The 24,995-nt window shown below is 39.7% G+C and overlaps 1 protein-coding gene across 9 annotated transcripts in view; it reads left to right on the plus strand.

Moving 5' to 3' along the window:
• Positions 1–456: 456 nt before the first annotated feature.
• USP15 (ubiquitin specific peptidase 15) overlaps positions 457–24,995 on the plus strand; it is a 126,022-nt gene continuing 101,483 nt past the window's right edge. For 3 of the 9 annotated variants that reach the window (XR_009555736.1, XM_060244972.1, XM_060244973.1), the window contains exons 1-6: positions 457–872; positions 15,072–15,199; positions 15,606–15,736; positions 20,312–20,438; positions 21,458–21,603; positions 24,401–24,462. Coding sequence is in view for 7 of the 9 variants with exons in the window: in XM_060244972.1 (XP_060100955.1) it covers positions 784–872; positions 15,072–15,199; positions 15,606–15,736; positions 20,312–20,438; positions 21,458–21,603; positions 24,401–24,462 (683 nt within the window). In the remaining 2 variants the exon portion in view is untranslated. Of the gene's footprint in view, positions 873–15,071; positions 15,200–15,605; positions 15,737–18,224; positions 18,570–19,710; positions 19,860–20,311; positions 20,439–21,457; positions 21,604–24,400; positions 24,467–24,995 lie in introns of those variants that run through there. The other 6 variants (XR_009555737.1, XM_060244978.1, XM_060244980.1 and 3 more) reach the window with 6 other exon arrangements.

Genomic DNA, 24,995 nt, shown 5'->3' on the forward strand with positions numbered 1-24,995 from the left:
AAATATGCTGCCGGTTTACACTTGGGTGTGACTGCGTAGGATTATACTGTTAACAATACTTTTCAACAATTATATTGGGAATCAGTAAATTATATTCACCGGATGATAAGAATTGGCAGCATTCGATTCGAAGGTAGTTTCCATTAGAGTATTATTCGGTTACAAGTACTGGTTGGATTGCTACAACCTGATCTCCCTCGCCTTTAGATTCCTCTACCCTCCCACGGCCCTCTTCTAATCCTTACAAGGCAAGGTGTGGAGATGGCGCTTTCCCGTCCCCTGTAGGCAGGTGAGGAGGAGGCAGGCTTCGGATACAGGTACTCTCCCCATGTGTCTTCTCCCATTGTTTGAAAGCAGGCAGCACAGGGCAGACAGAGTCCAACCCCATACTTCACCTCCCTCGCCTTCCAAGCCCAAAACACCTCAACAGCGCATGCGCTCCCGTCGCCGTTTGAGGCGCCGACGAGGGGAAGAAATAAGCCTCTGCTATCCCCTCTAAGACTTCCCATCCGCTTGGCGGCGTTCTCTCCTAGATACGCCGCTCTCTTCCTCGACGAAACCTTTTCTCTTTCCTCGTTCGCCTGCAGCTTCCATCTATCGAGTTGCCTAAAGTGGGAGGGCGTCGTAGAGGGCGTTTCCCTGGTCGCCGCGCGGCGTCACTCCCAGCATGCAGCGCGGCCCGCTCCTGCTGCCGCTCCTGTCATCGCCGCAGCCGCTGCCGGCGCCTCTCCTACTGCCGTCTCTTTCTCAGCTGCTGCCGCCGCCGCCGCGAAGCTGGGAGAGATGGCGGAGGGAGGCGCGGCAGATTTGGAGACCCAACGCTCGGACATCGCGGCGTTGCTCAAAACGGCTCTCCGCAAGGGCGACACCTGGTGAGGGAAGGGACAGGGAGGGAGGGAGGGAGCGGGGGGGGGGCTGGAGGAGGGCGAGGCTTCAGGGCCCCTCGGAGTGACAGGTGCGGGCGGCTCCTTCCTTCGTCCTTTGCCTGACTGGCTGCCTGTCGCACGGGAGTGGGAGGCGGCCGCCGGGTTGCCTACCTCCTTTCTCTTTACTTCCACCCAGGGGGGCACTTTCATAACCTGGGATGGGGCTACCTTAGCTGGTAGGTGGGGGGCAGGCGTGGCCCGGCTAGCAGTCTCCCGCGGCCCTTTTCTAATCCTTACAAGGCAAGGTGTGGAGATGGAGCTTCTCCGTCACCTGTAGGCAGGTGAGGAGGGAGGCTTCGGGTACAGGTGCTTTCCCCTTGTGTCTTCTCCCATTGTTTCAAACAGACCTAAGACATCTACCCAGGAACATGAGAAGAAGGGGGGAGAATCATTGCTGGTGAGGAAGGAAGCTTTCATATTCGCAGTACAGCCTGTGCCAAGAAGCTTCCAGGGCAAGGCCTACCTTCTGGCTGCCGGTTGATGGGCAGGGCTACCGCCATGATTTGCTGTGGTTTGGATTTGTATCTTGGTCGGATGTGGGTTTCTTGCACTGTTGCTTTTCTCTTCCTGTTTTTGAAGTCACTGTTTCAGTTGTTGGCTGGTTTTGGATTGGTTGAGCTGAGTCAGATCTGGTAAGCTTGCACCTTAGCAGAGAGGATCCTGATTTTAGGTATCCTTTAAATTTGGTGGAGTGAAATGTGGAAGTGTTCTGCGTAAATGTTTTGAAGATGTACTTTCTGTATTAAGGGGAAATAAATGTTATGGAGCAGTTTATGCATCCAGTGCCAGTAATCTCTGAGGCCTGGTTGTAGTCTGGCTGGAAATATATAAAAGAAAAAAGAACTGTTGTGATCATACAATCATGGTGGCAGTTGATAAAGCTTCTTGTGTGAAGATGTTCTCATGCAAACGGAACCTTTTCATGAATTTTACCTGGGTAGCAAGTCAACAGGTAATATGCGAGGAGCAGAGCTGTCAGAGGTATGAACCTGTTAAATCTTTCAAGAACAGTTTTGAGTTTATGACCAGGCTTAATTAGGATTACATACTGGATTTGCTGATCTGTAATTTTTGTTTTAACATTAAATAAATGTTAGTTTCCATCAGCAGATAGGAGGTATGTATAGTTCTGTCTTATATGCCCATAATCACATGCAATAATTTGGTAGTCTTAGGCTAACAATTATTCCTCTCAGTCCTCCCAAGGCCTCATTTTGGGCAGGAGCTTACAGGAGCTGAGCTCGGGAACATCTAAATTTTATTGTGCTCTTTCTTTCTCTCCCCCCCCCTCCCCAAAGTACTTGCTTCTGGGCTCCATTGTTCAACCCCCCTGTGAGAGTTTTGCTGAACTCTAAGATTTGACAAACTCTAATATTTTCCCCCACAAAAAATGGGAAAATAGCCAAAACATATAAAGCAAACAGATGTGGCCACATAGGAGAAAATAATTTAAAAAGTATGATGGGAGTAAGGTTTTATTACAACTATAATTCAAGAAGCATTTTAAGGTAGATGCTGTGCTGATATAATTTTGTACACCTTACGATGATGTCAAGGGTGCGTGGCACATACAAATGAGTTGTGACCCCTGGTCGTCCCTGTGCAGTATTGGGATTATACTGGCTTGCTTTACAGGGCTATATAAAATAATTATTAAGACAGTGTGTTGGATGCAACCAACTTGTCTGCTTTTACAGTTTTGTCTGTCCCCTCATCACTGTAATCCTAATGGTATGTTCAGTGGTCAATAGGGGCCTCTCCTCCCTGTTCTGTTGGGAAAAAACCCAGTAGGGCCCAACCTAATGTATTTAAACCCCATATGAACTTTCAAAATGTGCTGTATAAATCCTATTATTGTGTACTTGCAATCCTAACTATATCTGTATTTTTGCAGAAATGCTTTTGCGGGTGGGCCTAAATCCTGAAGAAATTGCTTTGTCTACAGCAGGGGTGGCCAAATATAAGAGCCACATAGAATAAATTTCAGATGTCTGAGAGCCACAAGACGTGAATGTCAGAGGAAGGAAGGAAGATGGAGGGGGAAAGAAAGCAACTTTAGCATTTACCAAGCCGCTTTAAAGAGAGAAATGCCTTCTCCAAGCCAGCGGACAGGGTGGTGGGGGCTTTGAGAGCCACACAATACGTGTGAAAGAGCCACAGTTTGGTAACCTCTGGTCTGCAGCATAATACTTGGGAAATAACATATTGGCATATTACTGGAAAGAAAAGAATTAAGTGAATGATTTTGTTATCACAAATACATTAGTTTTTCAAGGAATTCAGATCAGTTTAGTTAATATTCTATTTTATTCTCACAGGAACTGTATGAAGAGGCAAAAGCTGGGGCACAGTGACTAGGGATATGAACCATTTTCCAGATTTGGCTACCAGGGAGTTGAAAGATATTGGTGTTCCAATTTCAAAACACTAATTTGGTATTTGGATCTGGGTTTTTTTTGGGGGGGAGAGATTATTCGGCTCCACTATTTCCTATGCAGAACGTTTCCAGAGGGCTGGAGGGGCTGTTTTTTGAACTAGTAGCATCAAAAATACAGTGGAATTGAAGGTACTTGTCCACTAAATAATCTTCAAATTTAAATTTAAGTGAATTGGACCAAGCACTCCAGTTCTATGGGTCCTTGAAGAAGGTGCCCTCAGCCATCCTCCACTGTGCATATGGGAGCCTGCTTTCTCTAGGACAAAAAATAGCCAAAGCATAAGAGCAAGCAGAGTAACCACTGGCCAGAAGCCTCCCAGTGCAAACAGAATCAACAAGCTCAACAATGGAAAACCAGAGAATTGCAGCAGAACGAGGGGGTGATGTGGCAAACCTAACACAACCAATGTCCAAGTAGAGATTCTGGACAAAACAGATTAAACAAGTACTAAAATTAATGATATGATTGCCTTATGGGCACAATGGGAGTTTCTGGAATGCCTATTGGATATAATGGGAGATAGGAATGCCAGTTGACTAACATGGACTCCATTTGAATGCTTTACAACACAGAAAAGCTGCAATAAAGATGCAGAATGGATTTAGAATGATGCTCTTTGCACCCAGACAGACTGCTCTGGGACTGGAATGACAGCTTCCAGAGTAGGATAACAATCCTTGTGAGTAGCAGAAGTGTTATGGGCCTGGTCTTGAATAAGCGCTCTCAAATTTCAATGACAGGCCTCAGAGTGTAATGACAGTCCCTGGAACCAGATGAACTGCTCTGGGACTGGAATTAAGGTGCTAATGGTCTTGAACTGACCAGTAACATTAAAGAAATACAGTGTTGGGAGCCTTAAAATGCTGGCCCACAATTTTACTGGTTAGTCCTGAATATTTCTGGATTGCTTGGGGACCCATTTGCCAGTATATGGAAGATCCCAGATACCATCCAAACACCTGAATGTAACTGAAAAAATCAATAAGATATTTTTGGAAATGTATTTAAACTAGAAATATCCCAATGCACCAGTGAGCTTCATAGCTGAGTGTGAATTTGTGTGTTAATCGATCACTTGCAAAATTACTGTATATTAAAACATTTTATTCTGCTTTTCTACCAAGTATGGTGTTCATTGTGCCGTATAAGAAGGTCAGTTAAAAGAATCATACAAAATACAGGCATAAGAAAGCAAACCAAAAGGCATTAAGTATTCAAACTAATATTTTGTTGTTGTTGTGTGCTTCTTAAACATGGTTATCTGCCTGGTTGCTCACAAACAAGGCCCACAGTTGCCAATTGAGTTTACTTCCAGTAAACATGCATAGGATTGGGGTAATCATAATTAGCTGTCACAGCTAGCCCTGTAAATAAAATGGTACACAAATTGTACTGCAGAAAACATTTTTAAAAGAATCAAACTTGCCATCAGAAATTTGATTTTGGATTTGTGAATGCTTGAAACTTAAATTCTGCTTCTGCAGTTAGACCCAATACGCATGTCAATTAGGGTAGTAGTTAGGCTTGAATACTATACTCAGTTAATAGGATGTGTTAAATACTGGGTTTGATACACGAGGAGACTCTGCATGGTGATCAACCTTCCTTATTAGTGATTACAGCAGTATAGGCATGAAACTAGACTAGAGAACTGGGCCAACTATATACAGTTCAGATTCCCACACTAACGCACCATGGGACTGTTTGAACCAGCTGGGGGTCTCCTGATTGATCTAAAGAAGTGAGGATTTGGATCTTGCTTCCTATTGTCTCTGTGTCCCAAGCTCCTTCCTCAAGGCTCCAATGAGCCTGGCAGTAACTGCTTAATCACACACACAACTCCACTTCCCAGACATAACAGGATGCAAATCCCTTTTAATGATCCGTATGTTTGGCTGTCATTTTCTGTTCCATTCCTCTGTATGCTACCTGGCAAACATGTTTTATAAGTGGAGTGTGCATGTTTGTAGTAATACTTCTCTTTTGAGCATTCCTGCTCAAAAAAAGCCCTGGGTGTCAGCAATAAATTGGGCTGCCAACATCCAGTTGGGGATTATTGGAATTACAACTGAGAGTGATGCAGTTGATCAGGGGCCCTACAAGGAAGAAAGGCTGAGGGACTTGGGAATGTTCACTGTGGAGAAGAGACAGTTGCGGGGTGGGGGAGGAATAATTGCTCTCTTTAAGTATTTGAAGGGCTGTCACTTGACGAAGGGCAGGGAGCTGTTCCTGTTGGTAGCAAAGGAAAGGATTTGCAGAAATTTATTGAAATTACAGGCAGAAATACCTGATGGATATTAGGGTGGGTTTTTTTAAAACAGTAAGAGTAGCTTAGCAATGAAATTGGCTGCCAAAGTAGAAGATGAAGACATTGGATTTATATTCTGCCCTCCACTCTGAATCTCAGAGTGGTTACAATTTCCTCTACCTCCGGCCCATAACAAGTACCCTGTGAGGTAGATGGGGCTGAGAGAGCTCTTGCAGCAGCTGCCCTTTCAAGAACAAGCTCTGCGAGAGCTATGGCTGACCCAAGGCCATTCCAGCCTTGGTTTCTTGGAACCATTTTGAAAGAAATGTACTGTGGGTCCCTGTCTTGTTGGCAGCTTTAAAAAAAAAGATAATTCTTTGTGTTGAATTGTTTCACTACGGGTGGCCAGAATTATATTCATGGTTGCCACTGTGAGACCTCTTGTCCATTTAATTCAACTGTATTTTTGGTAAACATTAAGAAATTTGATAGGAGAAATAGTAAACAGATACAACTGTTAATGCTACAGATGATGTAGGGTAAATTACACTTTTGAAATTTGATGTAGTTTGATTAATTACATGTAAGGTATTCTTCATTTTAACTTGCTTTAGACTTTTATTTATTTTCCAAGTGTAACCTTGCAGCAGCCACCACCCCAGTGGCAGCCCTGGATCCTCCACACTTACGTGGTCTGGTGGGGAAAGAGGCTTCATGGCAGGAACTGGAAATGAAGTGACTCTGAATCTCTGCCAGATCCCAAGCCAACTGGGAACATTTGCAACAGCTGGCTTTCACCTGCTGATGATATGGGATGGGAGTGACTCTCTCTCTCTTTTTCTCTTTATCAGGCTGGATGTAACAACCCTTGCCCACACCCTGATTTTGAGGCCTTGGGAGTCTCTCCAGGCAACACAGCAGAGACAAACCAACTGCAGGGAGTGCTCACATTATTTCATTTATACCCTGCCTTTCTCCCTGTTGGAGACCCAAAGCATCTTACCATGTTCTCTTATTATCCATTCTACCTTCCCAACAACACTATGAGGCAGGCTGAGTGTACATGACTGGACCAAGATCACCCAGCCATATTCCAAGGCAGAGTAGGGATTTAAATACGTATCTCCCCTAGATTTAGTCTGACATTCTAATCACTACCCCAATCTGACTTTCAGATTCCTTATTTAAACTATTGTATAAACCACAGTTAAATATGACATTATATAGTGAAGGTTTCATCTTAAGTATTTCTGATAACTCTAAACATATCAGAAGAGTAATCATATTGATATTGTTTGACATAGTTATAATAATGTCATTCTTAGGTAAAATTTAAGAATCCATTTGGAAGGTTAATACATAATTTTGTCTATGTAGAAGTCCTAAACTTTCAAGGCCTGAAATATGGGTGCCTAAAGTAGTGGCCATTGTACTTGCTCATAAAAAATCTGGTATCACATAATATTATACTATGGGTAAGTAATATTTAGGACTAGAATAGCACTGGTAGGGATCTGTAATATGTTGCTATTAATAATAATATAGATACCAGTTTTGTATATCCTAGTCTTGCTTTATTGTGACCAAGAGGAAAGCAGAGAGATTAAGTATTATTTATTTAGCATATTTATATGATGCTTTTCTCTTTTAACACATGTGCTTACAACCTTTTAAAGTCGAGACAACTCCCTTCCCCCCCAAAAAACAAAGAAAAAGTAGGTCTGATTCTCCAGGGTCATTTTCCTGGACCTGTAATAAAGTTATGTAGGGTTAAAAGTAGAGATGTTCCCTTTCTTCTCACTGTTGGTCATCCTGGCTACTGCAAGAGAACACAACACAATGTAGATCTTGATTTAGTTTTGTAACTGGCCTCAAGCTGTTAGTGGACAGCACATGCTGTAGAAGAACCAGGTGTTACGAAAAGGAATTGTGAAAGTATAGCATGAGAATAAATAGTAGACCAAGCATGCCAGTTCCAGGGTTATGATACATAGAAAGTCTTTTGCACTCGAGTACAAAGAGTCTTATTTGGATAACATGCTTATTTTTTATGGCAAATAAGTTAAACTGTTTGTTTTGCTATGTTAAAGTGTGCCAAGATGTGTCTTTCCTATAACCAGTATGTTTGAAATGGTAACGGGTTATGAGAACTGATGAAGCAGGAAATTAGAGAATATCAAATAGGACTGAAGGCATAAACCAGAACCATAGCAAGCCACTGCCAGATTCAGTACAAGATAAGCCTACACTGACCTGGTGATCAATAGAGTTCTATCTTGGTGTTGGCAACCAAGTTTGCAACTTTATACAAGTTAGTGCTTATGTACAGTAATGAGTTAATTTGGTAGTTTGAGTTAGAACTAAACTACAATGAGTTGTGAACAACGAAATGTAGCATGCATCTTGTTCTGTTCCAAATATAATTAACTACAGGTAAACAAGATTCCTAGTGAAATGAAAAGTCTCCTAGGTTTCACCAAAAGAGTGAGGTTTGCACCATGTCACAGGGGCAGTTGACTAGGGAAAAACATAGTTTGCATCAAAGCTCTGCTCTATCCCAACACACTTGCATGAGATGACTGCTGTAAAACGACACAAGCATTGAAAGAATGCCACCTCTCTGCTTGTAGAAGAATCCCAGTGGGTGTGTTCAGGAATCCGGAAGAAAAGTGAGATTTATTAGAGCTGATGACTGAGTGACAATATCCTACACTTTCTTCTAAGAGAGAGGCATTTGTTTTGTTTGTTCTAATGATGATTGAAGTAGGTAGCAACAAATAATGTTGCTTCAGTCCACCTACATGAGATTGGTCATTCCCTGTAATAATACAATTAATAGCTTGTGCCAATCACTAAAGCACCAAAACAGGCTTGTTTCAGTATACTGGGGAAGAAAACTAAGGTATGGAGAAAAAGGTGGAATTCAAAATTGAGGCCAGAAATCCTGAGGAATTCTCATAAGAGTTCACAGTAGAACCATTCCAGAGTTTTATCAGAATCATGGCAGCATAGACTTGTGTCGATGGTGAAGGTGAAGAGAAATTGTCTTATTGCCATTTTCTTCCCTTTCTGCTGCTTAGTGGAAAGTGGAAATCAGTGGTTTTACAGCAGTTTTTATTATTCAGTTGTTGGGCTGGGCACCTTCACAGCTGAAAAGTGTTAATCTGAGAAATCTTTTTATGCTCTGTGTAATGCAACTTGAATCTTCATGAGAAAGGCAGACCATACATAACATAAATAATAAACAGTTGGATTACAGGATATTATCTCCAAAACTAACTTTTAAGATGCAGATCTCCATTTATGATGTAATGAATCTAAATTGGGCAGAAATTAGGATTGAGAGATTGCCATATAATGGTTCTTATTTTGCATCCTCAGTGAACTGTGTAAATCTTAAGTGTTCTGCCTGCTTTGCAACTTCAGCTATTGTTTTGAATGTGTTGGTAACGAAAAAGCTTCTTACTGTTCGAATAAGTCAGTTTAAAACAAACAGTTAAGCAGCAAAGGATGCAGCCTCCCCAACAGTTTAAATTAAATTAGAGAGTAGTGTGGAGGCTGGGGATATTTGTGTGCGTGTGTATGCCCCCTAACTTTGAGTTGTACTTTACTGGGCTGTAGTTGAAGAGAAATTGTGCATGAGAGAGAAAATTAGGGTGTTTTCTCTCTCCTACAGCTCCTCCCATGTTACTTATAAAACATGTTTTATTTATTTGGGGCTTTTTTCCCTCTTACTGTAATAGCCAAGAGGTGGGTAGGTGGGTTGGTCTGAAGTAAGAACATAAGAGAAGCCATGTTGGATCAGGCCAGTGGCCCATCCAGTCTAACACTGTATGTCACACAGTGGCCAAAAAACCCAGGTGCCATCAGGAGGTCCATCAGTGGGACCAGGAAACTAGAAGCCCTCCCACTGTTGCCCCGCCAAGCACCAAGAATACAGAGCATCACTGCTCCAGACAGAGAGTTCCACCAATATACTGTGCCTAATAGACACTGATGGACCTCTGCTCCATATGTTTATCCAATCCCCTCTTGAAGCTGGCTATGCTTGTAGCTGCCGCCACCTCCCGTGGCATTGAATTCCATGTGCTAATCATCCTTTGGGTGAAGAAGTACTTCCTTTTACCTGTTCTAACCCGACTGCTCAGCAATTTCATTGAGTGCCCACGAGCAGCAGAACAAAGAGTCCAGTGGTACCTTTAAGACCAACAAAATTCTATTCAAGATATGAACTTCTGTGTTCAAGCACACTTCTTCAGGTACAGTGAAATAGAATTTCCTCAACCATTATGAATTGAATGAGAGAAGGCAGATGGGGGTTAGTTGCCAGGAAGGGCCAAGTAGAGTCAAGACAGAGACAGAAAATAGAAAATACAAAAAAATTAATAAAAAGAGGAGCATGTAGAAACAAACAGTTTTATATAGGATAGTGACATTTTTCTTTTAAGACACCAGCGTTACTACATCTGCCCATTTAGGACAGTGTCAGTAGGGTTTCTGGATGACAGGTTTCCCTGCTGCATACTGCCCATTTCTTAGACCTGGGAAGATGATTCTCCCCCCACAAAAAAATTAACCAGCAAGTGATATCTAATATAACATTAAGTTGATGTGCTATTTACTGTTTTTTTGAAAAAAGATTTCAAAAAAGCACATCTGGTGGCATGTGGGAGGATGATTGTTGTCAGGACAAGGAAAATGTCTGCAGTGTGGGCAGGACTGGGAAAATACATATTGTCCAGTCAAGCTTTTCTCTTATCTCTTCCAAAATACTGTAACAGTAGGTTTGTGATAGATCACTGAAAAGCTGAGGGAAACCCAAGTGGTGTACAAAAACACCAAGCTACTGTGGGGAAGCTGTTGGGAAGGGGGATGCTTTTTAGAATCAAACTGGCAAATCAGCAGTGTGGAAATGGCCCTAATCACAAATAGGACTATCAGCATATTTGGAAATTAAGTTAAACTTTACTGAAAACAATGAACTCCTCAGTAGTACATTATTGTGGACAAAATTAGTAACATTTAAAGGACAAATGTGTCCTTGAAACTGTTGTATATGTTCTCAGGAATTATTTTTATTTAAAGCTATAGATTTTTATCTACGGCAGTCTTCAGGTACACAGTTTGAATGAGTAGAGCTTTCTTCAGAAGCATTTATTTTCAGAAAGAATATTTCATAAGCTTTTTTCCCCAGTGCTTCCCAAAAGTTTATGTCTATATTGTAACAATTGAGAAAAGTCTCAAGGAAGAGGGGAGCGAAAGCTGGATTCTTTTGAGCAGGAACGCACAGGAATACAGTTCTGGCTGGTTTGTCATCAGGGGTGGAGGGGTGGCCTAATATGGAAATGAATTCCTTCTCATATATAAGCCCCATTCACCTCTGGGAAAAGTCTTTAAGGTTGCATTCGTGCAGCATGTTTAATCTCTCTGTTTCATATTAATCTCTGTAGTGTTTGTGTTGTGTTTGTAATTTTTGTTTTTGTTCAGCCACACAATCAAGTCCGACTCTTTGCAACCCCATGGACAAAGTCACGCCAGGCCCTTCTGTCTTCCACCATCCTCTGAAGTCTGATGTAATTTGTGTTAGTTACATCAGTAACACTGTCCAGCCATCTCATCTTTTGCCATCCCTTTCTTCTTCTGCCTTCCCCAGCATCAGGGCCTTCTCCAGTAAGTGCTCCCTTCTCATTTGGTGGCCAAAGTATTTGAGCTTCAGGATCTGACCTTCCAGGGAACAGTCAGGGTTGATTTCCCTTAGGACTGACTGATTTGATCTTCTTGCAGGCCAAGGAACTCTCAAGATTCTTCTCCAGTACCACAGCTCAAAAACGTCTATTCTTCTGCGCTAGGCCTTCCTTATGGTCCAGCTCTCACAGCCATACATTACTACTGGGAATACCATTGCTTTGACTATATGGACTTTTGTTGGCAGGGTGATGTCTCTGCTTTTTATTATACTGCCCAGGTTCGCCAAAGCTGTCCTCCCAAGGAGCAAACGTCTTTTAATTTCATGGCTACAGTCACCATCTGCAGTGATCTTGGATCCCAGAAATATGAAGTCTGTCACTACTTCCATATCTTCCCCTTCTATTTGTCAAGGTGTGATAGGGCCAGATGCCATGATCTTAGTTTTTTCTATGCTGAGTTTCAAGCCTACTTTTGTGCTCTCCTCTTTCACCCTCAACAAGAGGTTCTTTAGGTCCTCCTCACTTTCTGCCATTAGAGTGCATATCTGCATATCTGAGGTTGTTGATGTTTTCCCCAGCAATCTTAATTCTAGTTTGTGCTTCATCCAGGCCAGCATTCCACATGATGTACTCTGCATATAAATTAAATAACCAGGGTGACAATATACATCCTTGTCGAACTCCTTTTCCTATTCTAAACCAATCAGTTGTTCCATATCCAGTTCTGACAGTTGCTTCTTGATCCTTACACAGGTTTCTCAAGAGGCATGTGAGGTGGTCTGGTACTCCCATCTCTTTAAGGACTTTCCACAATCAAAGGCTTTAGCGTAGTCAATGAAACAGAAATAGACGTTTTTCTGATACTCCCGTGCTTTCTCCATAATCCAGTGAATGTTGGCAATTTGATCTCTAGTTCCTCTACCTCTCGGAAACCCAGCTTGAACTTCGGGTAGTTCCCAATCTACATACTGCTGAAGCCTAGCTTGTAGGATGTTTAACATGTCCTTGCTGGCATGTGAAATGAGTGCAATGGTGCAATAGTTTGAACATTCCTTGGCATTACCCTTCTTCGGGACTGGAATATAAACTGATCTTTTCCAGTCCTGTGGCCACTGTTGCATTTTCCGAATTTGTTGATATAATGTGTGCATCACTTTAACAGCATCACCTTTTAGGACTTTGAATAGCTCAACTGGGATACCGTCATCTTCGCTCATGTTTTTGTTAGTAATGCTTTCTAAGGCGCATTTGACTTCACACTCCAGGATGTCTGGCTCGAGGTCAGTGATTTTACTGTCATTGTTGTCAAGGACATTGAGATCCTTCTTGTATAATTCTTCTGTGTATTCTTGCCACCTCTTTCTGATCTCTTCTGCTTCTGTTAGGTGCCTACTGTTTTTGTCCTTTATCATGGCCATCTTTTCATGAAACTTTTCATGAAAATTTCTCCAATTTTCTTTAAGAGATCTCTTGTCCTTCCTATTCTGTTATTTTCCTCTATTGCTTTGCATTGTTCCTTCAGGAAGGCCTCCTTATCTTTCCTTGCTGTTCTCTGGAAATCTGCATTCAGTTGGGTGAATTTTTCCTTTTCACCTTTGCCTTTCGCTTTCCTTCTTTCCTCAACTATTTGTAAAGCCTCATCAGACAGCCACTTTGCTTTTTTTGCATTTTTCTTTGGGATGGTGCTGATTGCTGCCTTCTGTACAGTGTCACAAACCTCCGTCCATAGTTCTTCAGGTTCTTAAACCTATTCTTCACCTCCACTGTATATTCGTAAGGGATGTGATCAAGGTCAAACCTGAATGGCCTAATGGCTTCCCCAGTTTTCTTCAGTTTAAGCCTGAATTTTGCAGTGAGTAGCTCATGATCTGAACCGCAGTCAGCTCCAGGTCTTGTTTTGCTGACTATAAGGAGCTTCTCCGTCTTTGACTGCATATAATCAATCTGATTTCTGTGTTGCCCATCAGGTGATGTCCATGTGTAGAGTCATCTTTTAGGTTGTTGGAAGAGGGTGTTCGCTATGACCAGCTTATTCTCTTGACAATTCTGAGTAACTAGGCAATAATTTCATTGCTTAATTTGGTTTAGTCCTATTTATATTTCCCACATTGTTATGTCTGGATATGAATATTGGCTGAGGACTACTTAGTCCTAGTTGGGTTGACTGACTGGTGGTGACTAGTTATTTCAATTGCTTAGGCATCTGACTACCACTCAAAGGCTCCCGGAAGAGGTGCGGGCCCTGCGGAGTCTTGACCAATTCCGCAGGGCCTGCAAGACCATCCTTTTTAGGTCTGCTTTTACAGACTGCTGATTTATGATCACTAAACAAATGGATCCGCCAAAATGACTTTGCCCAGGGACCCTTGCTATCATGTAAACTGACAGAAATAGCGCCAGGAACATCACTGTTACTGTCAAATTATGTCAAATGTGTATTTAGAATTGTTTTTGGACAATGTTGATTTTAAAGTCTTGTATATTTATTGTATTGTATATTTTATGGATGTTGTTAGCCGCCCTGAGCCTGCTTAGGCGGGGAGGGCGGGATATAAATAACATTTTATTATTTTATTATTATTATTAAAGTGATTTCAAGAATTTACTCAAATTGGGCTGTAAAGTTGGTGGTGTAGCAAGGAAAATGTTGGTTTTGACCACCTCACATGAAGATACAGAAACCATGGAGCATATATGTTTGTATGGCTTTAGGAACACTACAATTATATCAGTGGTAGAGCATCTGCTTGATAAGCAGAAGGTCCCAGGTTCAATCCCCAGCATTTCCAACTAAAAAGAATCCAAGCAAATAGGAGTGAAAAACCTCAGCTTGAGACCCTGGAGAGCTGCTATCAGTCTAAGTAGACAGTACTGACTTGGATGGATTGAGGGTCTGATTCAGTATAAGGCAGCTTCATATGTTCATGTGTTCAACATCTTCCACTTGCCAACATGTCTAGATTCATTACAAGTAATTGTATTTTGAGAGAACTACATGGCATATTGAACTAATTTGGAAGGTTTAGATGCTGGTGTAGGGAATATGAGTCCCCAGGTGAGGGTAGGGGATCCCTGATTTTGGGGGCTCCTGCCACCACCAGCCAACTTGCTGGCAAGGGGAAGTCTCACACCCAAGAGTGACCACTGGAAGTCATCCCTCTCCCTTCCCCTCCTGCAAGTTTTAAAGGCCCCTCCAGATGATTGGTGGGAGCACATGGCCAGCTGCCAAGCTCTAGAGTGCCCTTTAAATCTTGCAGGCGAGAGGGAGAGAGGCAGCTGCCGGCTGCATGCCTGAACTCCAAGTGGTGAATTTGCTGCTGGAGTTCAGGTGTGCGCAGCCTCCACTTCTTCCAAATACTTCCAAAGGAGCAGAGGTGACGCACCTGAACTCTAGCAAATTCACCATTTGGAGTTCAAGTGTGCTGAGACCCAACATGATGTGTGATATCATTCTGTTGGGAATGTCTCCACCCCCTCTAGGAACCCCTACCAAGTACCCCACTGGGGAGGAGACAGGACCTGGGAATCCTATGCTAGTGTGTAAAAATAATCTGAATCTGAACATCCTTGTGACAAATTGGAAGCTTACGTCAGAAAGATGGCACAGATCATTTTGTCTCAAACATGTTTGTGTTGCAAAACCAAATTGTGTGCTATTTTTGCAACATCTACATGCTTGCAAATTTAATACATATATGGTGATACAATCTGGAAACTTAATACATGTTATTAAATAGTATTCAAGTATTTTTCCTTCTTCCTTATTTTCAAGGTATTTAGTGGATAGTCGCTGGTTCAAACAGTGGAAAAAATATGTTGGCTTTGACAGCTGGGACAAATACCAGATGGGAGATCAAAATGTATACCCAGGTCCAATTGATAATTCAGGACTTCTCAAAGGTAATGTATTAATATCAAAAATAAAAAGCAGGATAAATATTTCTAATTTTTCCAGAAACCTTGGTCTGCAACTTAGAAGTTTCAGAATATATGTAACAGTTCATGAAAATTAAATATAAGATGAAAATCTGTGAACAATGTTGATTGTTGAAACAAAGAAAAAGAAAAATAGGGGTTTTTTTAGTAATATTGCCTTTTTATGCTAAAGATGCACTATTTTAAATCTTGCAAAATCACTTTGCAAAAAAGATGTGTTACGACAGATAAATCTGAACTTTGTTCACTCTATTAATAGATTAAATATTTCTTCAGTTGTTTCAAACTGTTATGTTCTGATATAAAGGACTGTGTTTCAAAGTATGACCAAATTAAACTGTCTAACTGAATGTAAAATGTTTTGTTATAGATGGGGATTGTCAGTCTCTCAAAGAGCATCTCATTGATGAGCTGGACTACATTCTTTTACCAACTGAAGGCTGGAATAAGCTAGTCAGCTGGTATACTCTCTTGGAAGGTCAAGAACCAATTGCACGCAAGGTACTACTTATACTGAGCCCTGAAATATATGTCATATAGTCCTAAAAATACTGTATATTCAACTCAGCACTCCTGTATTTCCTTGCATTTTCTTTAGCTTAACTGAGCAGAACACTGTCATTGATTTTTGTTATTCATTAATGGCTTGGTTAATTTCTTTGAGTACAAAAGGGGAAAAATGTAAGATACTTTAAACTGTATTGTAGCAACTAGTATGTCATGTACGTCATACAGTTTTGCTGTGCTTTGGCATAGCAAAGCAAACGTGACCCGAAAACAAAGTGATAACAGCTGTTTGCTATTCATAAGACAACCAAATGGCAAAAAGAATAGTAATGTGTGAAATTAAGGTATAAGATTAAAATAAGTGTTAAACCTGAATACAAGAAAATCCAAAAAATCCACTGTGTTTACCATTGTCCAGTTTCCCAAATGCTTAATTTGGATATAACTGAATGTTACAAAGCATTAAATGAGGTTGGAATAAATAGAAGCACAGGCCAAGCACAAGCCAAATAACAGTCAGGCAATGGACTTTCGCTGTTTCTGCAGCAGTCCCATGTGTTTCCCTGTCTGATTCTGACACCTATAGAATTCTCTGAAACCAGGGAAGAGAGGGTGTACAACTCCCCTTTCCCAAGGAAAGGGTTTCTCATTACACAGTAAAGCCATTGATTCCAATTGTAGTTTAAGTTTCTCAGCTGTCCCTGACAAGTTGTTTGTTGTATGGATGTATCTAAATTAAATGCTTTAACTCTTTCATGTTTTTCTTGATAGTCAAATAGTATTAATTATAAATGGAAAGAGTATTATGCTCAGTTTTGCTTTTCCCTGTTTACACTTGTTCAAACCATAGGCCTCAGAGTTTTTCACCTTATATGTAGCATTTCGTTCTAACAGCAACAGTGCACATTATTCTAAAATATTTTCAGATATTTTTGGAAGTATCAGACTGCATAGGAACTTGCCTTTATTAGATATTTCTTTAGTTTTATTACACTCTTCCATTGTGCTCTTTCCCATTTCTTCCTAGGCACTGGCTTTATTTTACTGTTTGTCTACTAGGACACTGCTTTCTTGAAAATTTATCTTAGGATAGCTTCTATATGCCTGTGCTTCTAAGCTTACAACATACATTTGATCCTCTCCTATCTGTAGTGTGTTGTGGCACAATAAAGATCAGCAGATCAACATGTGCTTTCATGGAAAAAGCCCACATCTTCATGCCAGGCCACAGACTTCCTTCACTGTGGTTTGACATAAATGAATTATGCCTTTTGATTGTTCTAAAGAGATAACCTCAGTTCTTCTGAAGTCAGCACAAGTAGTATGGCTTAAATGAACAGATATTACTGAAAATATCAGCATGAACTGTGAACTAAGCTTCATAGTGCTTAGTTGATGTTCTTGTTTGTAACAGTAGACAAATAGCAACTAAGTGGATTGCTTTTGTCAAAGGTAAATCCTGTGGATCTTCTTAGTGTATAACTGTAGGTGCCTATCACAATAAATTGGCTTTTATACATATTGACTTATTTACATGTTGCTATCAAAGGAAAGGGAGTTACTTTTGCTCACTTGACTCCCCCCTCCCCCATAATGTTGTTCATTCCTCTGTGATGAAAGTACATAGTGTATCAATGTATTGTATTCTTGGGATTCATTCTGGATTTTGTTTTGAACTCATGCCTGTTTTTAATGCTTGCAAAAATCCTGTCTCAGATTTGTTTAGTATCTAGCATCTTACTTTAATTTTTTAAGTAAGCTTCCTGGAAGTTGTATATCTTAATTAGCAGTATTGCTCAAAAAGGCTTCGCTGTATTAATTGGTACTATGAAGATGACACCAGCCAGAGTGTGAAATAACACCAGGCTTTTTGGGTCCCAGGTGCAACATAAACGCATCTGGCAGGGTGTAGAGAAAGAAATTACAACTTTGGTCAAGAGCTTTGTCTCCAGACTTTTTGTGAGGTTAGAAACATGTTGCTCTAAAACAATGTCAATAGATATCATTACCAGTTCAGATTGGGTTGGACTGAAGAGTTTATGCTTGGGTCTCAATTAAGACAGCTGAACTATCTACTGTTCTTAAGAGAGGTGTTTGCTATCATATTAAAAAGGGAATGGGAGTGGAATCTGAGTGGAATCTGAGTGGAATCTGAGCAGGAAAAAGAGTCACTGAGTAAGGGAGATTGAACTGTCCATAAATTGGAGTAAGCCATACCCACCATCTTCCAGGTTTCCAGATGAGCCTGAGTGCATAGATTCAATCTGATAGTAGTGGGAAATTAAGTTTAAAGAGGCTATTCTGGATTGTGCCTTTTTAAATTTATTGTTTTAATTCCCTCATTGCAAATCATCAGTTTAGCAATAATATAGTAAGTGAAGAGCTTTGGTGTTCATGTGACCCTTCCTTAGTATTCTAGCCCTTTGCATTCCATCACTACTCTTTGCTTCTCTGCTACATTTCTGTCCTCTTGCATTTCCAGAAAGCAGGGAGGGAGCCAGCCATTGCGAGTCTAGAAACCAGGTGCCATTACCGTTTGGCTGTCTCTACAGTGCTGCACCCATATTGACCATTTTTAATGCAGCCCTGCATTATGGAATATATGTACCTAATTCTTCACATGCTGCCTCAGAAGTCCTAATGAGTTTCAATGAGACTTACTCCCAAGTAAGTGTGTATAGTGCTGCAGCTGTAAACTGGTAGGAAGGCAGAACATTTGTTGTGCAACTTCATGGCTGTGTCCAGGGTGCTTTCTTTCTGCAGTATGGTCTTTGTAGATTTAAGCTTGTAGTAGAAACAGTCTTGCAGCTCTGTCTAACACAGGACAGGCATTGCCTTCTTCCTACCAGACTAAGAACTATTAGCTCTGAGTTAGGAAGGGAGAAATCCAACAACACAACTTCAGAACTAAAACTAATTTTAAAAGGGGCTGTGTGTTTGAACTGGACATTGAGCTGTCTTTGCTTACTTAACATTTTCAAATAATGTGGAACACTTAAGCCTGAAGGGGAAGCTGGGGATTCACCCAGTTGTCTGGGGAAATATTTATCAAATTAATAATGGTGAGAAACAGAATGGTAATAGTATCAGAAATTCACATTCAACACATAGGTTGTCTGCCATATTTTTCAGTGGAGACTCTCTCTTTCTCTCTCTCATCTGGAAGCCCTCATTCCAGAGGTCATGTGCATCTTAAAGTTACTGATTGCATAAGGAATTCTTGGGTTGTCCTGATAGAATTCTCTTGTACAAAACTTTTGGAAACTTGAATTAAGTTAGTGTTTTTGGAATGTCCCAGTTACTGGGTGGTACCTGATGCAGTTTTATTTAAGCCTATTAAGCATATGATGGAAATAATAGAGTATCAGTACTTGATCTGAGTGCCTTTCCAATCTGTCTCAGCAGTAACCAGGGCTATGTGTATTTTGCAAGTAAAAACAACAATCAAACTTCTGTTCTAAAATCACCTGTATTATGATAAAAAGATCTGAATTAAAGAAATTTGCATTATCATGCAACAGCTTTATAACTTTTGCTAGTTTACAAAATTCTGGTTTTGCTAGTCATGGAAAAGTACAAAGAACTCTAAAGAAACTATAGTTTCTGAGACTTCAGCTGTTGTCCGCATAACAGAAAAAATATGGCTTTAAAAAAAAGCAAAGATCCTTAGGAAGCTGATTTTAAAGGAATCACCAGTTTGCAGCTTTTCCAACACTTCTGTGGAATCATAGCATACACACAGCTCTGATTGTAAGCCTATCAACAGCAGTAAATAGTTCAGTATTAATTTTCACTAGCCCTACTACATCTATAAGAGGGACAGTGCATACAAATCTAGTTGTGAGTACAGCTTCTATAAAATAAGTTCTCATTTCTGTTAAATGTCCAAGGCAAGCTCCTGAATACCAGGAACATTTATTAATATGCCCTTCTCCTTTAGTGAGTGTATGTTCTCTCTGTTGGTATAGCATATGACTTCTAGCAGTTACTTGGTACCTCCTCCTTTACCATATTTGTCTGATGTATCACATATCAGGCTGGTGGCTATTTTCAGGACAGTTTTCATGGCTGACTTATGCAGTTACAGCATAGAAGATCATATGGAAATATAAAAGAGGTGATTGTGAATATATTCTTATTTCAATTTGCAAGTTTTGTTAGTAACTTTTGATAAAGAAATTAAATTTGCTTTCTTAGATAAAGCTGAACATTAAGATATCCATTACTAGAAAATCAGCAAACTAAAATGACAGTTTCCCTGGTGTAGACTGTTTTGGCATATCTTTGTACTTTGCTGTTTGGGTTACTGGTAATATTAAAAGAAAGCTGGGGAATGTCTTAACTTTAACTATTTAAATCTGAAAAGAGCGTCTTGATCACCTCCCTTTTGTGACCTTTGAATAATAACAATTTCCAGATTGCTAAAAACTATCAAATTATAAAAATGTAGCTGACTGTTGGAATAGTTAATATTTTGCAATATTACCTTCTCAAGCATTGTTATATGCTTTGAGGAATTAAAATACCCTGCTCCAGTTAATAACCAATTTTGATCTGTTTATTTTCCAGGTGGTTGAACAGGGTATGTTTGTGAAGCACTGCAAAGTGGAAGTATATTTGACAGAATTAAAATTGTGTGAAAATGGAAATATGAACAATGTTGTAACAAGAAGATTTAGTAAAGCTGACACCATAGGTATGCTGATTGTTATATAGTTTATAACCCTAAGTGGTTATGCAGTGTCTTTCATGGCATTACTTTGGTCAGTTTTAAGACACAAACTTTAGAGCTTTTTATCATGGATGAAAACAGTTCAGATATTCCTTTAGATCTTCTGTTCACAAGCAATATTTCAGTACTGCTTATCCTAGTTAAGCCTTTAAGAAAATGATACTTTTATAAAATACATGTTCTTGTACCATTACAATACTTATAATATTACATGTGCTTTAAAAAAAAGCTTCCATTTAAATTCTTCCTGGCATTATAAGTTCTGGTGGAATGGGTATGTGTGTATACTGTAAATATACTGTATATTTTGCATTCTCAGTAAGTAGTGATGATTTTTGTTTTGCTTGAGATTGGAATTTTCAAACTTCCACTTCTAAATATAAATGGACATCTTTCCTTAAGGAACCCATTCAGATAATATAAATGTCAGTTGGGGTGTGTCAATATGCAAAGGATGCTCATGATCATGCTTTTCTTTGCTTGTCTTATTCTTCCCTCAGCTGTGTTGTTAATGAAAGACTATAGCTTTCTAATATTGTTATATTAAACACAAACTGTGATTTGTACTGGTCCAGAACTCTAGTGTGCTGGGAAGTAAGCAAACAACAGTGGTTGGGTATAATCACAAAGTGTGGTTTGTCACAGAAATCTTTCATCAGCTGGCTGTAGGGAAGAAGCAGAAGAGAATGTGAGCCTAAGAATTTTCCTTGCTCACTCATATAGCAACAGCATTGTGGCTAAGTATTGCCACTGAATAGGTGTCTAGATAGACCCAGCCTACTGCTTCCTTTTTTTACAGCTTATCTCTGCATGCATAATATTCCTATTATATGGGATGGTTTACTTGTTATGGGCTCTGTATATAATATGCATTGAATTACATGTACATTTTTATCTTCTATAATAAGATAAATGTAAATCAGTTCTTGATATATGCATATAACATAACCTGTACATTAAGATTTTTATTTGTGTCAATATAGATACAATTGAAAAAGAGATAAGGAAAATCTTCAGTATTCCGGATGAAAAAGAGACCAGGTTGTGGAACAAATACATGAGTAACACATTTGAACCATTGAATAAACCAGATAGTACAATACAGGATGCTGGTTTGTACCAGGGACAGGTATGAGATAATTAAATATGCTGGAGTTTTCATATCCTCCTCTGTTTATGTTTTATATTGATGGTACTATTTCTATGTAGGGTACCATTATGAAAGAGTGGTTGCAGATTCCCATGTTTTGTTAACTGCAAATAAAACGTAGGTCAGAATGCAGAGAACTTTGGGTTGTAAGCAGTAATTTGTTGTGACAGAGAACCCCACTGTGGGAGCGGGAGCAATTGGTGAGAAGTGCTGGTGCATATTTCCAAGGCAAGGAGCATTCTGGTAATGCAAAGCCACTTCCACCAATGAAAGAAGTCTTTTGTATCAATGGAAGGCCTCTGGCACCAGCTGAAATAAACCATTAGGGGTCTAATTTTATAACGGGATTTGGAGGGGGGATTTGGGACATTTCCTCAATAACCTCTTTTAAGAGTAACAATGAACTCATTAGAACATAAGAGAAGCCATGTTGGATCAGACCAATGGCCCATCCAGTCCAACACTTTGTGTCACACTGCTGCCCTCCCCCCAAACACCAAGAATACAGAGCACCACTGCCCCAGACAGAGAGTTCCAACAATATCTCCTAACATGAACTTTGTATGTCTTATAGCTAGATTCCTTTTGAACTAGAATATCAATACGAAATCAGTTGGATACTGCATGGTGATCTGCTAGTGAAGAGAGGAGGGGAAAGTGTTTTGTTTTGTAGGGCTGTTTAAAGAATTAAAGGATCTAAATCTGAATTCTGTAATTTCAAATTTGATAAATGTTAATGGTTCCTTCTTATTAAAATCTGCATAGTTGAGACATATGCAAAGCCCTGAACATTTTATCAGTATTTCTGGGTCTTTAGGAGATAGGGTTGCCAATCTCCAGGTAGTGACGGGAGAATACCCTAAGGTTCCGTGATAACCAACCTCCAAAGAAGCATAAAGACATTTATACAAATATACAAAAAACACTTCTATATTATTACAAACACTCTCAGACAAACCATTATAAACATACCCTGATATACAGAACACCTAAAGTGAAAACAAAGGAAGGACACAATCTAGAAAGTTCATAATAATCAGTCCCATATAGTCAACAATCAGTCCTTCCACATTCAAAGGAATCCTCAGTCCAGTTGTTCCTGAGGAGACCCCGTAGTGTTTTTGAATAGTCCCAATTCCAAATATGTCATGTACACAGCATAACACAGCGGTGAGGTAGTATTTTATATTCCATCGTTTCACTAGAAGCTTTGACCAGCTTTCAATAACTCTATCACAGCATGGCAAGATTCCAATTCTTTGCACACAATTAAGTTACAGTTTTTGAAAATTGTAACTTTCTGGATTGTGTCCTTCCTTTGTTTTCACTTTAGGTGTTCTGTATATCGGGGTATGTTTATAAGATGGTTTGTCTGAGAGTGTTTGTAATAATATAGAAGTGTGTTCTGTATATTTGTATAAATGTCTTTATGCTTCTTTGGAGGCTGGTTATCACAGAACCATAGGGTTTTCTCCCATCACTCTCTGCCGTGTTTCTCTGTTTGTTGCACAATCTCCAGGTAGTAGCTGGAGATCTCCCACGATTACAACTGACCTTGTAATAGCAACAGAGATCAGTTCACTTGGAGAAAATGGCCACTTTGGAAAGTGGACTCCATGTTGAGGTCCCTCCACTCCTCAAACTCCACCCTCAGCAGGCTCCACTTCTAAAATCTCCAGGTATTTCCTAACCTAGAGCTGGCAACCCTACCAGGAAATCCATTTGAAACCTATGAAAACAGTGGTAGCTAAAGAAATAGCTTTCTTGTTACAGCCCTCTTGCCTTCCTCTTTTCCAAAAATGTTAATGAATCCCCAGGAACAGCATTTGTTGTGACAAAAAAGGGGAAAAAATTGTGTGAAATATTTTTCCCTCTCTTGTGCAAATAGAAAGTGCTTTGTTTGAATCATTATTTCAGGGTAAGTTATCTGTTCTTTCAACATTCCCCATTCTAGGAGCAATTTCAAATCTCAGAATATTTGATTAGTAGAGATTATAAAAGTAGTTGAATTATGATTCTGACCAGAAAAGAGCTGCATTGAGCGAGTATGTAGTCCTGTATCCCAGTTCTGATTTCTTAATCAGTACATCTGAAATAACCTTCTGTATTCTATCCACTATTGCTATACCAAGGGAGTTACTCAGTTTATTATAATTACTTTAGGAGACAAAATAACTTCTTGTACAGATTGAAGTACATGAATGTCAGTTTTAAGACATTGGGATGAAAGACTTAAATCGCCCTTTAATCCAGTAGGCACAGTGACAGAGGAGAGCTGTGCATGGAAAAAGGATGCAGGGAAAAAGGATGCCTTTGCACTTATGAATCACTATTCTTCGTCAAGATATAGGAATGACTGTACATTAGTCACTAAGTGGTGTGTGAGTGACCAAATTTGTCTCCATATTTTTGAATAAATTTTCTCAATTTGAAATAAATTTAAATACATTTTCTCAATTCGGAACAAATGTTTGAATATTATATTTTTGTTCATATTCATACAGGTTTCCTCAACCAGAATTGCTCACATTTACTTTATGTAATTGCTTCCTTGTCAAGTAATTCTTTTCTTCCTTTTAAACTTACATTGCTTGTTTTTAGCCAGGGATAAGGCTGTTTTAAAATAGGAAATAATTTCAGTAAAAGTCTTGAGATGCTGACTGTTGACATAATAGATCTTACATTGTTTGCAGATGCTTCAGCATCCTTAAACCATGTTTGGTATTGGTTCTAATATGTAATAAATTTGGGCTTCTCTCCCTTTTTATTTGTATAGGTGTTAGTGATAGAACAGAAAAATGAAGATGGAACATGGCCAAGAGGTCCTTCAGCTCCTAAGTAAGTGATAAAACAAACAAATGCTCTCTTCAGTGGAATTACGTTCCCCTCACACATACACACACCAGAATAGATTTATGGAGAAAATATTGTTTCATCCTTTGCTTTTCCTCTTCAAGAACTGATACAATAATCCTAATTGCATGGGTATATGGAGTTGAAATATTTTATATTCTTTGCATGGCATGACTTTCTGCAGACCTGCAGTTTAGTCATTGTAAAATTCTGGCTAAACATTAAAAGCTACTATTTGGAGAAGATAGCCACTAATCACTGCATACGTTATTATTCTTGTGACTTGCTTAACTGCAGGAATATTAATGGGCATCCTCCTTTTCCAGATTGGAATTATAGTGATATGATCCAATAGAGACTACTATGATTTATTATGTTTAGTTTCTTTCTCTGCCCACAGGCACCAAAAGTGATTTAAGGAGCATAAAACACCAAATCACAATAAAATTCCACTAAAAATCACCCACAGGTGAAACCACTGTCTACTGACCACTTGCTTTTGTCTCAGCAACACAGCA

Source organism: Heteronotia binoei, chromosome 8 (genome assembly GCF_032191835.1).
Source record: "Heteronotia binoei isolate CCM8104 ecotype False Entrance Well chromosome 8, APGP_CSIRO_Hbin_v1, whole genome shotgun sequence".
NCBI classification, from domain to species: domain Eukaryota; kingdom Metazoa; phylum Chordata; class Lepidosauria; order Squamata; family Gekkonidae; genus Heteronotia; species Heteronotia binoei.